Genomic DNA, 15,559 nt, shown 5'->3' on the forward strand with positions numbered 1-15,559 from the left:
AAAACATTTGAAAAAATCTCCAAGGGCATGATGGAGAGAAGCCACAATAGGGACTCATATCAGAGCCACGTGAAAGTTAAGGAGCTCAGGCAAGCGTACCAGAAAACCAAAGACGTAAACGGAAGGTCCGGGGCAGAGCCGCAGACATGCCGCTTCACGTTGAGCTGCATGCAATTCTAGGGGGGCCGCCACCACTACCCCACCCCCATGCCTGACGATAGTGACTTTATTTCCTTTGAAAGCAAGCTGTGATCGAAGGGAAGAGGATGGGTTGCTTACAGGGAATGAGTCAATCAAGGGGGCAGGTTTTCATCAAGGAGAAACAAACAGAACTTTCACACTGTAGCCTGGCCAGTCATGAAACTGGTTTTCAAAGCTTCTCTGATGTGCAGCACTTCCTGGTGTGCTCTTCTAATCACCTGGCTGCACGTAATCAGCGGCCAGGTGATTTGCCTCAACCTCCCACCCCGCCATAAACGTCTCTCCCTTACTCTCACAGAGATTGTGGAGCACACAGCAAGCAGCAATAACAATGGGAATATTGGTTTGGCTGAGGTCTGAGTGAGTCAGTACAGTGCGCCAGCGACCCTTTAAATGTCCAAATGCACATTTTACCACCATTCTGCACTTGCTCAGCCTATAGTTGAATAGCTCCTGACTACTGTCCAGGCTGCTTGTGTATGGCTTCATGAGCCATGGCATTAAGAGGTAGGCTGGGTCCCCAAGGATAACTATAGGCATGTCAACATCCCCAACAGTTATTTTCTGGTCCGGGAAGTAAATCCCTTGCTGCAGCTGTTTAAACAGACTAGTGTTCCTGAAGACACGAGCGTCATGAACCCTTCCCGGCCATCCCACGTTGATGTTGGTGAAACGTCCCTTGTGATCCACCAGTGCTTGCAGCACCATTAAAAAGTATCCCTTGCGGTTTATGTACTGGCTGCCCTGGTGGTCCAGTGCCAAGATAGAGATATGGGTTCCATCTCTCGCCCCACCACAGTTAGGGAATCCCATTGCAGCAAAGCCATCTACTATGACCTGCACATTTCCCAGAGTCACTACGTTTAGTAGCAGCAGCTCAGGGGGAGGGGGAGACTGTGGGAACTATGGGATAGCTACCCACAGTGCAACACTCCGGAAGTCGACACTAGCCTCGGTACATGGATGCACACCACCGAATTAATGTGCTTAGTGTGGCCGCATGCACTCAACTTTATACAATCTGTTGCCAAAAATCGAATTCTGTAAAATCGGGAGTAATCCCGTAGTGTAGACATTCCCCGAGTCTCCAGCCCTTGCTTCCTTGATTCCTTGGACCACACTGTCTGTTCTCCCCCCTCTACATATTTTCAAAATGGTGATTGGTCTGGCCAGGCAGTCGGCTTCTGTCTCATACTAATGCCCCAACCATTCACTGTTTAAAAGCCCATTTCATGGAGGGCACATACCCATCTACCTATTTTCCTTTCCTCTCCCTGCATCTATCCTGTGGGTCTTAGGTCCATTTGCTCTCTGAGAAGCCTGAGGTTGGAGAGGAAAAAACACACAGAACTACTCGAAGAGAGCATTGCAGTGTCCAGAGACAGTGTCATCATGACAAAAGACACTATGGAGAAAAAGGGATGTGGAGAGACAACTGAGAAGCAGAACACTCTGCTGCAGAGCATGCTGCTAGCAGGCACACAGACAATCTAATGCGCTCAACCAGGACCCAGCCATCTTCTGCAGCCCGTGGACAATATGGGGTACTGGGAACACCAGCATATGTTCTCTGCTGCACCCCTGCAACCATGCTCCCAGAGACCATTTCCCTCCCTAGCCCAAGGTCAGGGCAGTGAAAACAATTGCACCTGGCAACCCAGCTTTTAGACCCATCCAACGCCTTTGATTTAGAGCCCTGACACTGAACACCGTAAGGCCAAAGAACAAGAAGAGGCAAAGGTAAGGTGTATACTTGCCTGTGAATTGGAGAGGCCCCCCTCCCCATTGTTGTGTTCTGTCCTCCTCTGTACTGTGTCATTTTAAAACTGCATTTCATTGTTTTAATTAAAGGTTTATTTCTGGTCGTTATATAATAAATTGTTGTTTACTAAGAAACATTAAACATTCATTCAGGAAGAATGGACAATACATTTTACACAGAAATCTTTAAACTGAGCACGTCATAGGCTTTTACAAAAATATAAGATAAAATTAGTGCCACAATGTGCTACTTGTTTCACCCCATCGAAGACACTGTAATGCTCACAATCCATTTGCCCCTCTCGTCAGGATAAAAGCTGGATATACAGCTGCACAATTTAAATGCTCTGAGTCTCAGGCCTGAAATCAACAGGCATCCCTGACAATTATCCTGGCTGTTTCCATTTTTCAGTGGATGTCTTGATGGCTGCTCAAACCTCTGAGCAAGTCTCTGCAGTCTCAGCCTACCACCCATCATTAAGGCTTTCTCCCTTAGTCTCACAATATTGTGCAAAATTCAATATGCAGCTACAATCTTAGGCAAGTTTTTTTCTGCAACTTCTAACCTAGCTCATAAGCACGCTCAACTGTCATGCTGCAACTCCTGAGGCAATAGTTAAATAGCTCCTTCCTTCAGTCCAAGTGGCCTGTAAGTGAACATCTACACTGGAATAAAAGACCTGTGGCACGACCGCAGCTGTCTTGAGTCAGCTGACTTGCAGGGTCCCAGAGATTGAGCTCTAGCCCAAGCCTGAACGTCTACCTGCCAATTTTACAGCCCCGCAGCCTGAGCCCTGTGAGTCCAAGTCAGCTGACCCAGGCCAAGCGTGGGTGTTTAATTGCTATGTAGATGTACCCTGAATGGCTTCCTTAACCAGGGAAGCAGAGGATAAAACAGGTCTCCCAGGATGATCAGAGCAATCTCCATGCCATTAGACTGGTGTCCATAGTGATCCTGGGGACAAACTCTCTTTTATTCATTAAGGTAAACAAAGCTGAATTCTGAAATATCCTAGCATCATGGACCTTCCCAGCATTTTTGTTTGTGAACCTTCCATGGTGGTCAACCATGTTCTGGGAAGACCCTGGAAAAATACCCTTTTCTATTGATCAACTCTGAGCCTTCATGAGGATGGCAAACAATAGGCACGTGGGTCCCATCAAAATCCAATACAGTCTGGGAACCCCATGTGTGCAAATTCATCAATAATTTCCTGACCATTACCAAGCTTTATAACCCACTGCAACAGTATCTTACGCATGGCATCACATCCTTGCATGACCATGGCCCCAGCAGTCAATCTCCCTGTACCAAATTGCTTTGCTATGGACTAGTAACATGCAGGAGTGGCCAGCTTCCCAATTGCAGTGACGACCCACTTCTCAATGGGTATGGAGCACCATACATTGGCACGCTGCTGCTGCAGCAGTTTCACGGCTACTTCAGCACAGATCTAAAAAAAGCTTGCCTTTGCCACCCTGAAATTCTCTTGCAACTAGTGGTAATTCCAGGTCTTCAGAACAATCCTCTCCCACCAATTCTTAGGTCGGAACAGTGTTGCACTGTGTGAAGCTGATCTAGGAACCGTTCCTGTAGTGCCAGTTGCTCGGTGTCATCTTCTTCCTCCCTTCCCTGCTGCTGGAGAAGATGCTACTCCGGTAACATCATTTGTTTGGTGGTGCTGAAGGTGAAGTCCAAAATTGAAGCCACCCAGCTTCGAGAGCTCAAATAAGCCCAAGCAGCCTCTGTGTATTCACAGTTGCCAGCAAAGCAGTGCAAAGGATTGTTGGGTCCATGCTGGCTAACAGCAATTCAAAAATGGCATTAGTCCACCCAGAAAGAGATGAAGCATGAGGCAGATCATAATCATGGGATTTTTTAAAAATTTGACCCAAGACCCAGAATATACACTGGCTTCCGCTATGCACCCCACAGTGCACACAAGAAAAATTCCAGAATGCACACTGCTCAGCAGCAAAGCAAAGGCCCATGGGACACCCTCCCAGAATGCCATGTGTTTAGTATACAAGAAGCCCTCACAACTGATGCAAATTGAAAGAGGGCATAGCCAGCCTGCGTGTACGCTATTACTGTGGCTTATGTACAGTGCATCAAAAAGCATGTGTCAACTCAACTAACCCCCCCTTGTGTAAACTAGGCATTTTTTTAAAAAGGGATATGAAACAAACATCAGTCACATTATTATGTAACTGAAATAAAAAGTTCTTTTCTCCTTCCTAAGACTTGCATTTTTAAACTTTTTTGAGCCAACTGAAAAGATCAGAAAAAAATTACAGAGTTATGTTTTACTTGAATACACTAATCAGCATATAAAAACAGGGTCTTGAAATGAAAAGTGTTAGACAACCTTAACTACAGGGGTTGCTACAAACTCTTTCTCTAATAAACTGTACTAGCTATCGTTACTAAAAGACAGTCAAAACATGCAAGATGAGGTGAACAAATCTATATTCTTTTATCAAAAAAATAAAAAATAAAAAAGAGGTTATTTATAATGCATTTTTCTAGTACTGTGCAATTAAGGTTTAACTCTCTAACCTGAGCAACTGTCTTCATCATCAGAAATAGGCACCTCCTTTTTCAATAGCAGTTCCAGTTCTTCTGTTTCTGCTACATCAACTGGTCTCTCACCATGTTTGTTGGCCTGAAATGGATTTCCACCATGTCGAAGCAGCAGCTTCACAATCTGCAATGTGAGAACTTGGTTGTTACATTTTGTAAGAGCTAAGAAGTGACCCACTAAATGAATACAAACATTAATTGTGCATTCTTCCTCATTTTTGCCTTCTTGAGTAATAATCTCCAATTTGACATGGGCTCTGTGTACTGTAATGACATAACAGAGTGCTCCAACCTTTTACCTACGGAGGCCCAGGTTGCAGAACTGGACTTCTGGGTTGCATACTACCTGCTGAAATGGGATGTAGCCCATCAAATTAAGGAGAAAAAATGCACCCCCTCCCCAATTAAATGTCTTCAGTTGTTTGGACTAAGCAACAGCAGGGGGAGCAAAGGAAGGAGCCGCTCTTCACTCTTGTTCCCTCTGCTCCAGCGCTGCTCGCACTCACCCAGCTGCAACTCCTGAGCTCTCCCTTACTCTCCTCGACCCATCTGCACAGCACTCTGCTCTGAGGAAGGGAAAGTGGCACTTCAAGAAGTGTAGTGACAAAAAGCCACAGGTGGTTTTGGGGTTTTAGGAAGAAAAGGCGGTGAGCCACTGCTATAAGATGATGAAAAACTGGAGGACCATAACTTTTTATTAAGTAAAAATTTACTTGTTTTCAAATTAAAAAGAGGTTCTAACAATTTGTTGATTTTAACTAACTGAATCAGACAAGGCAGCACAGTGAGTTATTTTTACCAAGCATGCATTCCTATGCCATGACCTATTCCTCTTCTCCATAACTGATGGCTGTCTCATACCTTCCCGCCAGAACTCTCCTCTCCTTCCAACATTAACCAGCGCTCTCTTTCTCTTCAGACCCTTTCAATATCCTGCATTATTTGGCAGCCAGATCTGAGCAGTTGGCACGTCTTCCTGGAACTATTGAGCTCTCCCTGAGTGCTTGAGGGAGACAGCAGAGGAGCTTACAACTGAGCATGCAGGTAAACAAGGTACTAACCCAGCACACAGCAGCAACTGTGACCTGTAGTACAGGCCATGGCAGTAGGCAGTATCAACATAAGCCTTTCAGTGTTGCTTGAGGCTCAAGAACTTCGTAGCAGTAACTGGTGCGAGAGTGAAGTGATTGGCTAGCATATTTTTTTTAAATGCATAAGACTTGAAATTTAACTTGTGATTAACAAATGAACAGGCCAGACAAAATCAGTGGGGGCCAGAAGTGGGCCATCTGAACCAAATGGACAAAAACCCCAAATAACACTATATAATAAAATTAGTAAATTGTAAAAGTGTATATTCTATAACTGGGTTTAGAGGTACAACTAGAAAAAAGAAAAGTTTGTCCTTATGTAATTCAGTAGTTGTAAAATGAATTTCTGGTAACTCATTACATCAACTGGACAGCTGTGATTCCTGCTCAGCTCTCTCAAGTAGATGAACTAATAGGAAGATTTAAAATTTTTGTTGCCATCGCTCATTTGGAGGATAATTTCTTTCCCAATCCAAAATACTTTTTGTAACAAAACAGAAAGCACTGAACAAACAAGAGACAGCTACAAAATCCCATCTAAAATTATCTTCCTTGCCTATTGATCTAATCACATCACCAACCCTTTTTGAATCCCTCCAGTTTAAAACTTCTTGTCCTTACCTTTACAGACCTATATAATTCTGCCCTGGCTCATGCATCTCTGAACTTGTTTCTTATCACATGATCCCCTTAATTCCTTTAATGATGAAAGCTTTCATGCCCCTTTTGTACACTTCTTCCACAACTATCTTGGTGACTTTGTCCATCCAGGTCCTACATGCCTAGAACGCTCTATTTTCTGTTTTCCAAGCCACTATCCTTTCTTCATTCAGTTCCATTCTGAAGCCCCTCTTCTGCCATGATACCCACAAGAAGGAAGTCAATAATTATAATATAGCAAAAAAACTTGTCATTTTCTACTCTAGATTTCCCAGTGTACCCTGTCTTGTTTAGAATGTAATCTGTTTGATGTACAGATGATCTATGTTTTTAGTCTCGTACAGTGATCAAAGCACATAGCTTTATTAATAATCCTTATTTTATGTGCTAACAAATAAACGATCAATGACTGGAGCATCTAGTCTGCAGAAATCCTGCATAGAGATAAAAAACACAAATCCAGAAATGATGGAGAAAATAGATGGATGTAAACCTACAGAAATAATTTCAATTTCCTTCAAGACGTGACAGCAAGTAATTCTTAAGAGTATCAGGAGAAACGCTTATCTAGCTCCATACATAAGTCCATAAATAAATGAATGAAATACTATAAAAATACTTTATAAAATATCAATTTGAAATATTCACTAGAAGCTAGAGTGTAGTTTAGAAGTTGTTTTCTGTTGAAAAACACACACAGTAGAAAAAGCCTTAGGAAAAGAAAATCTTGTTTTTTAACCTGCTTCCATTCAATAGCTTTTAGAGTCTTTCTACATTTTTTGAAGCAGAGAGTAGGACAAAAGATCTGTCGAGTACTGAAAATGGCAAAAAGCAAGACAAAAGATTTTAAGATGTCACAAAGAGCAGAATCAGGATTACATGGTCATTCGGTAGAGACTACACTAGATTCAACATTTGCACCTACAGATATTTACTTATCATTTTTCTAAAGCATACTTACATCTCTATGCCCACTGCTAGCAGAATCATGAAGTGGAGTATCATCATCCAGTCCTTGTGTGTTCACATCTGCTCCTGCTGCTATCAGAACCTTAGCAACATCATAATAACCAACATTACAAGCTTCATGAAGCGGAGTCCAACCTGTAATCATGGAAGTCAGAATGTTTAATTTTTGATCTTATAATATTAATATATTGTTTGTAACCAAACAAACCACTTGAAAACATCAGCACAAAACATAATTGTTATGTGGGTCATTTCAAAGTGGTGTGTGTGTGTGTGTGTGTGTGTGTATTTTCTTAGGATATATATGTGTGTGTGTGTGTGTGTGTGTGTGTGTGTGTGTGTATACACACACACACACACACACACACAAAGAAAATTCCTGTGCTATACTGGACTTTATATACATAATGTGGCACTATTTGTAACACCTTCCGTCTCAAGATCAAAATGTGTTTTATAAGTGTTAAGACTCACACTAACACACTACAGAAGGTAAGCATCCTATATTTAAACTGAGAACGGAGCTCACAATGCAAGTTTGTGGCAAAACTGAGAATCTGATCAGAAACCACCACCCTAATTATACACCTCACTCCTTCCTGGTAAATAAATATTTTAGACACATCATTATTTGATTTATATGCAAATGACTGAATAAGACTCCATTTGGAATTACAACAAATCTCCATCTTAAGAAGTTTGCTTATGCTAATTGCCAATCTCTGTTCTTCTAGAGTAACTGAACATACAACAGTAATGACTGACTGCTTTCACATTGTTGAGTACAGGTGTGAATAGCACCTACCCCTTATCAATCATTCTAGATAAGCTACTGACAAATAAACCAAAAAAATGTATTTCCTGATATTTCTTAAAGCCACTAGCATTAATTCTCATAATCAGGGACTTCAAGTTCCATCTTACTAAGCCATCTGACACCAAGGCTAGGTCTATACTACCCGCCTGAATCGGCGGGTAGAAATCGACCTCTCGGGGATCGATTTATCGCGTCCCGTTGGGACGCGACAATTGATCCCCGAATCGGCGCTCTTACTACCACCTCCGCTGGTGGAGTAAGCACCGCCGACAGAAAGCTGCAGAAGTCGATTTTGCCGCCGTCCTCACAACGGGGTAAGTCGGCTGCGATACGTCGAATTCAGCTACGCTATTCACGTAGCTGAATTTGCGTATCTTAAATCGACTCCCCCCTGTAGTGTAGATGTACCCCAAGGCTGCACATTTTCTCCACCTCACTTCTTCATTCAACCTGCAACCCTAGTTCAACTCTCCCATTCACCAAAGGGCCATTTACTTTACTTGGTCTTCACCAAGCAGTGCTCACTCCCCCACTCTCTCCAATTTCTCTGTTGCTGAGTTACCCCTCTCCAACCATCAGCTGGCCTCTTTTCAGCATCATCCAAGAGCCTCCCCTCACGCCCCGTACTTGGCCTTTCTGTGACTTCCAGACAATCAGTATTGATGACTTCTCATCTGCTCTCAGCCCTCTCCTCCCTTGATATGGCTGTTGATTCTTTCCAGGCACCAATCTCCCATCACAAAGTCTGTCCTACCAACCTCCCATCCCTAGCTCCCCACCCCTCCCCAGTGCCAATCAGCGGGGGGGACGGGGACCTGGAGGGCCATTTAGCCTGGGCCTCAAGCTCAAAGGGGGCCTCAAATTTAGACACTGCAGTTCTGCTCTTCCAATTCAAACCTAGACCCTGTCCAGTCTGGTTTCCACCCACTGCCCTCCCCCTAAACTGCTCTCAGTAAAATCTCTAATAACCTCTTGGCCAACGGTCAAAACCAGTGCTCCATCCTCAGTCTCCTTGACTTTTCAGCTGCCTGTGACACTGTTGACCATGCTCATCTCAAATCTCAGCCTGCCTTGGCTTCTGTGAGTCTGTCCTGCCCTGGTTCTCCTCCTACCCCTTTAATTATCGCTTCATCAGCATGTCCACCAGAGGATCCTCCTCAACACCCATCCAACTTTCTGAGAAAGTTCCACAGGGCTCCGTCCTTGGCCTCTTCTATTCTCCTCTACACCTTATCAGTGGGTAACCTCACTGGCAAACACAAATTCAGCTACTGTCACTATGCTGACAACTCTCACATCTCCCTTTTTCCTCCAGACCTCTCTCTTGTTCAAATTAAATTTTCACCTTGTCTGTCTGACATCAATTTGTGGATGTCTAGCTGTCAGCTCAATATCAACATGGCTAAAACATAACTCCATCTCCCTCCACTCTAAAGTGCACCTCAGTACCTCATTTCCTGATTGTTGTAGACAACACCACCATTCTGCTCATCACTCTAGCTCAGGGGTCTCAAACACGCAGCCTGCGGGGCTATTTCCTGAGGCCCGCCAAGCGGCCCGTGGGCCCCCTCCCTCCCCGGGCTACCTCCAGGCCAGGGGTAAGCAAACTACAGCCGGCCCGCGAGATTGCCCCCCTCGAGCCCCGTGTCGCTCCCTGAAGCGGCTGGCATCACGAGGAGGGGGGGGGGCGGAGAGCAGAGGTCTCCGTGTGTTGCTCTGGCTTCCAGGCACCACCACCACCACCCTGCAGCTCCCATTGGCCGGGAACAGGGAACCACAGCCAATGGGAGCTTCAGGGGAGGTACCTGGAGGAGTGGCAAGCAGCGTGCAGACCTCTCCGCCTCCCCTCCCCCAGGGGCAGCAGGGACGTGTGCGATGCTGACACCCCGGAGTCGCTCAAGGTAAGCGGCTCCGGGCCAGAGCCCGAAGCCCTCCTGCACCCTGCCCCCCAACTCCCTGCCCTGAGCCCCCTGCCTGCACCCCAACCTCCTGCCCTAAGCCACCTGCCACATCCCACACCCCAACTCCCTACCCTGAGCCCCCTGCAACCTGACCCCCTACCGCACCCCTCACCCCTCCTGCACCCCACACCCCAACCCCCTGCCTTGAGCCCTCTGCCACACCCAGCACACCTCCTGCATTCCCTGCCGCACCCTGCACCTCAACTCCCTGCCCTGAGCCCCCGCCACACCCCTCCTGTTCCCTCTGGGGGAAGGGAAGGGGCAGAGTTGGGATGGGGACTTCTGGGAAGGGGTTGGAATGGTGGCAGGGAGGGGGTGGGAAGAGGTGGGGCGGGGCCTCATGGAAGGGGTGGAGTGGGGGCAGGGCCGGGAGCAGCAAGGGGGTGTGTGTCAGTGATGCGGCCCTCAGGCCAATGAACTAGTCCTCATGTGTCCCTCGTGGTCATTTGAGTTTGAGACCCCTGCTCTAGCTTGTAATCCAGGTGTCATCCTTGACTCAGAGCTCTATATAGGTTCTCACAATTAGGCAAAAATCTAAATCTTGCAGATTTTCTGCAAAAAACATCTCTAACATATGACTTTCATGTCCATCCACACAACTAATGCTCTTTCCCAGGCATCCTTTGATTTTGATTACTGCAACATCCTGTCTCTGGCCCTGAGAGATAAAATCTTGTCCGGCTTATATCCACCAGAATGCTGCTACATGGATAATTTTCCTAGCCCATTGCTTTGACCACGTCACACCTCTTTTTGTATCCCCCCACTGGCTCCTTCCTCTCTACTGCAACAAACATTTGCAGCTTGTCTTCACTTTCAAGGCCCTTTCTGGCCTATCCCCACCCTACCTATTATCTCTCACTCACTACTGAGATGCCAACTCCTGTTTCTGATCAACCAATACCAGCCTCCATCACCCACTTGTTACATTTTCAAACAAGCATCTTTGTGCTTTCTCCCACATTGCCCCTTATGCTTGGAGAAGATCTTCATAAACATCTGCAAAACTAACACATTGTCCTTCTTAAAACTCTCCTTTCCATTAGGTCTACAAAACCATGACAAGCACTAGGCTGCTGGTGTGCTAAGACCACTTGATGATCATGCTGACCAAAACCACCTGTTTCTTTATAATCCCCAACAACTAGACTGCAGGTGTGATACAACCACTGCCTGTCATGCTGACCATTGTTTCCTTGTACTCCCATCTGCCTATATCCATCTATAGTTTCGTGTCTTATACTCAGACAAGGAGCAGGGATCGTCTTTTGGTTCTGTGGTTGTACAATGCCTGGCACAATTCCTGGTCCATAACTAGGGCTCCTAGGTGCTACTGAAATTCAAAATTAATAGTAGCTGTAAAAGACAAAGCTGATGAAATGTTACCTACTGTTCTGCCCCACCAATAATGCCATCAGCCTCTTACAAACATCATTGTGCTTTCTTCTACTTTGCCACTTGTGTACAAAACAGCCTTACTGAACTGATCTGCAAAGATACAACTCTCTCCGCCTTCAAATACCCTTCCATGGCCAATTTCTACCATGATGTCAACAAAAAAAACTGGCCAATGTTTAATGAGGCAAGTGACTCAGAAGCAGGTAAGGAAAGTCTCTTTTTAGTGTAATAACAAAAACTATATAAAAACCAACAAGTGAGAGACAGACAGTATAAATAAATAAAAATGGTATAAGTTGCTGGTCTCTCTTATCACCCCATCATATATTGCTCATAATCTTCAATTAGAAGTTCTTCAAATATATACCCCTAGTTTTAGACAATACATAGCGTAACAGGGTCCTGATCAAAACTGAGGCCTCTGGATGCTCGTATTAATAATAAAAAAATATATATACACAAACCCAATCTCATCCACCAACTACCCCAGCTGCCTTAACAACCACTATAGCACAAGTTGAGAGACTTCTGGTAATTATTTTTAAGTTACAGTATTAATTCATATCAGATTTAAATTGGAATTAAGTCTGACCTCTAGTAACAAATTCGGGACTAACGCTGACTTTTAATGAAATGAAGGCATATCAACCTTACCTGCAAAATCTTTTACATTCACATTTGCGCCTAGGCTGATTAACTCTTTAACTTGTTTAACATCTCCTCGGATGGCTGCCATATGTAAAGGAGTTTCCCCTCTTTCATTTCTCTTATTAACTTTGTCTTTTTGTCTTGATGAGGAGCTTGGTGTTTTCTTTTGTGTTGGTGTTGTCTGTAAAGGATGATGCAGGTTGGAATCTACAAAATAAATTGAAAAATAGTCAATATAAATTTTGTAGCTGGATAATTTTTGCTTTACTTTATTTTACTTTCTCACCATCTTCAAATTTCAGTGTCCACAATTGGTCATGTCTTTTAATAGATTCCATAGTTTATTCAAAATCCTGTAATCCAGGGGTGGACAAACTATGGCCCGCGGGCTGGATCTGGCCCATGGGATTGCCACCCCTGTGGCACCGCGGGGCTAAGGCAGGCTCCCTGCCTGCCCTGCCCTCGCACCACTCCCAGAAGCAGCTGGCCCTGGGGGGAGGGGGGCAGAGGGCTCCATGCGCTGCCCTCGCCTGCAGGCACTGCCCCCCACAGCTCCCATTGGCCGGGAACGGGGAACTGCGGCCAATAGGAGCTTTGGGGGAGGTACCCGCAGTCGACGGCCAAAACAAATTGCTAAGGGCCAGATTTTCAAAGGTATTTATTTTAAAGGTCTAAAGGTGCAGACAGGTGCCTGGTGGGACTTTCAAAATTACCTAAGCTTCTTGGGCACTTTTGAAAATTCCACTAGGCACCTAAATACTTCCAAAAATCTGGCCCTAAGTCTACTTCACCAAAATCTTCTCACTGTCTCTAAGCAGAGAGGTGAAGAATTGAATGTATATGGACACTGAACTATCCTCTCAACAACAGAGATGGGAACCCAAAGTAAGGCAGTGTGATGCAACTTGCATAACTGCTGCCCAAAATATAGACGTTTTGTGGTTATAGTGGTTTTCAGGTTACAGGAATGTCAATTCAGCATCTTCCAGGAGTAAAAATCCTTTATAATTAAAAAAAGAAACAAACAGAAAAATGTACCCATTTGAAATAACAGATGGTTCTAGAATAATCAGAAAGTACTACTCAAGTAGAAAATATCATAAATCATGAGACTATAATTAAAGATGGTCAGCAATACTCGGAGAAAACATTCTGTGGAGACAATTTTGGTGAAGGTCTGACAGAAAACACAAGGTGAGTGAGGCAATATCTTTTTTTGGACCAACTTCTGTTGGTGAGAGACACCAGCCACACAGAGAAACTTTCCAGCCATACAAAGCTCTTCTTCAGGTCTGTGAAAGATACTCCCAGCATCACAGCAAAATGCAAGGTTGGAATAGATTGTTTAGGATAAGTAGTTAGCACATATTGTAAGGGATTTCTCAAGGTAGAGTGGCCTTTTAACACGTCTGCACTCATAGGACAAAAAGAGAGGGTTAGTGGGTTTCAAATTGTTGTAATAAGCCATAAATCCAGCATCTCTGTTCAGTCCATGATTTTTAGTGTCAAGCAGAGTAGGCAGATTTCCACTGGAAAGCTGCCCGATTTCTTGCCAGCTGTAGGCCTTGCATGAACAACCTAAGAAGTAGTAAGGAAGGGAAGTAAGGAAACAGAGGTTAATACTGTACGAAGCATAAACTTATAAGTGGCCTTGTAAATAACACTGGTCTACAATTTTTGAGACGTCGTCTGCTTCAGAGATAAAATGTGCTATTTATTATGTATTTTGATGTGTTGAATTCAAATATGACAATTAAAACAACTGATTGGCTACTGTTTCTAAGATATTTAAGTTTTTACATTTTATGTCTATGTATATTGTGTAGATAGAGTTTTAATCATAAATTGTAAACCTAGGTCTTTCATTGTCTTTATGGTTGCTTTACATGATAATATTTCACCTGTCCTGTTTATGTAAAACTTTAAAAATCAGCAAAAGGGTTATATAAATAAAATGTATTATGAAACAAAAAGGCAAAAAACTATTATGTACATAGTTTAGTCCTATTCAGTGTCTACTTGGCGCTTCTTGGCTTGTCTCTTGTATTCATTAAATGGAGCATCTCTTGTCACTGTCCAGCAATAGTCTGCAAGCATTGATGGGCTCCATTTGCCCCGATAGCGTTTCTCCATTGTTGCAATGTCCTGGTGAAATTGCTCGCCGTGCTCGTTGCTCACTGCGCCGCAGTTCGGTGGAAAAAAATCTAGATGAGCGTGCAAAAAATGTATCTTTAGTGACATGTTGCAACCAAGGCTTTTGTATGCCTTGAGGAGGTTTTCCACCAACAACCTGTAGTTGTCTGCCTTGTTGTTTCCGAGAAAATTTATTACCACTAACTGGAAGGCTTTCCATGCCATCTTTTCCTTGCATGGTCAAATGCATCATCTCGAAGAAGTTCACGAATCTGAGGACCAACAAAGACACCTTCCTTTATCTTAGCTTCACTTAACCTTGGAAATTTTCCACAGAGGTACTTGAAAGCTGCTTGTGTTTTGTCAATGGCCTTGACAAAGTTCTTCATCAGACCCAGCTTGATCTGTAAGGGTGGTAACAAAATCTTCCTTGATTCAACAAGTGGTGGATGCTGAACACTTTTCCTCCCAGGCTCCAATGACTGTCGGAGTGACCAATCTTTCTTGATGTAGTGGGAATCTCTTGCACGACTATCCCACTTGCAGAGAAAACAGCAGTATTTTGTGTATCCAATCTGCAGACCAAGCAAGAGAGCAACAACCTTCAAATCGCCACAAAGCTGCCACTGATGTTGGTCATAGTTTATGCACCTCAAAAGTTGTTTCATGTTGTCATAGGTTTCCTTCATATGGACTGCATGACCAACTGGAATTGATGGCAAAACATTGCCATTATGCAGTAAAACAGCTTTAAGACTCGTCTTCGATGAATCAATGAACAGTTTCCACTCATCTGGATCATGAACGATGTTGAGGGCTGCCATCACACCATCGATGTTGTTGCAGGCTACAAGATCACCTTCCATGAAGAAGAATGGGACAAGATCCTTTTGACAGTCACGGAACATGGAAACCCTAACATCACCTGCCAGGAGATTCCACTGCTGTAGTCTGGAGCCCAAGAGCTCTGCCTTACTCTTGGGTAGTTCCAAATCCCTGACAAGGTCATTCAGTTCACCTTGTGTTATGAGGTGTGGTTCAGAGGAGGAGGATGGGAGAAAATGTGGGTCCTGTGACACTGATGGTTCAGGACCAGAAGTTTCATCCTCTTCCTCGTCTGACTCAGGTGAGAATGATTCTGGTGCATCAGGAACCGGCAGTCCTTCTCCATGGGGTACTGGGCGTATAGCTGATGGAATGTTTGGATAATGCACAGTCCACTTTTTCTTCTTTGACACACCTTTCTCAACTGGAGGCACCATGCAGAAGTAACAATTGCTGGTATGATCTGTTGGCTCTCTCCAAATCATTGGCACTGCAAAAGGCATAGATTTCC

The 15,559-nt window shown here is 44.2% G+C and overlaps 1 protein-coding gene and 1 long non-coding RNA gene across 3 annotated transcripts in view; one reads left to right on the forward strand and one right to left on the reverse strand.

Moving 5' to 3' along the window:
- LOC117873353 overlaps positions 1–15,559 on the forward strand; it is a 62,432-nt gene that overhangs the window by 40,871 nt on the left and 6,002 nt on the right. The window contains exon 2 of the long non-coding RNA XR_004644697.1: positions 5,466–5,590. This is a non-coding gene — a long non-coding RNA (uncharacterized LOC117873353). The remainder of the gene's footprint in view (positions 1–5,465; positions 5,591–15,559) is intronic.
- ANKRD12 (ankyrin repeat domain 12) overlaps positions 1–15,559 on the reverse strand; it is a 118,021-nt gene that overhangs the window by 32,291 nt on the left and 70,171 nt on the right. For both annotated transcript variants that reach the window (XM_034762616.1, XM_034762615.1), the window contains 3 exons: positions 12,097–12,297; positions 7,259–7,401; positions 4,523–4,670 (listed from right to left, as the gene is read on the reverse strand). In XM_034762616.1, the coding sequence (XP_034618507.1) occupies positions 4,523–4,670; positions 7,259–7,401; positions 12,097–12,297 (492 nt within the window). The remainder of the gene's footprint in view (positions 1–4,522; positions 4,671–7,258; positions 7,402–12,096; positions 12,298–15,559) is intronic.

Source organism: Trachemys scripta, chromosome 2 (assembly GCF_013100865.1).
Source record: "Trachemys scripta elegans isolate TJP31775 chromosome 2, CAS_Tse_1.0, whole genome shotgun sequence".
NCBI lineage: Eukaryota > Metazoa > Chordata > Testudines > Emydidae > Trachemys > Trachemys scripta.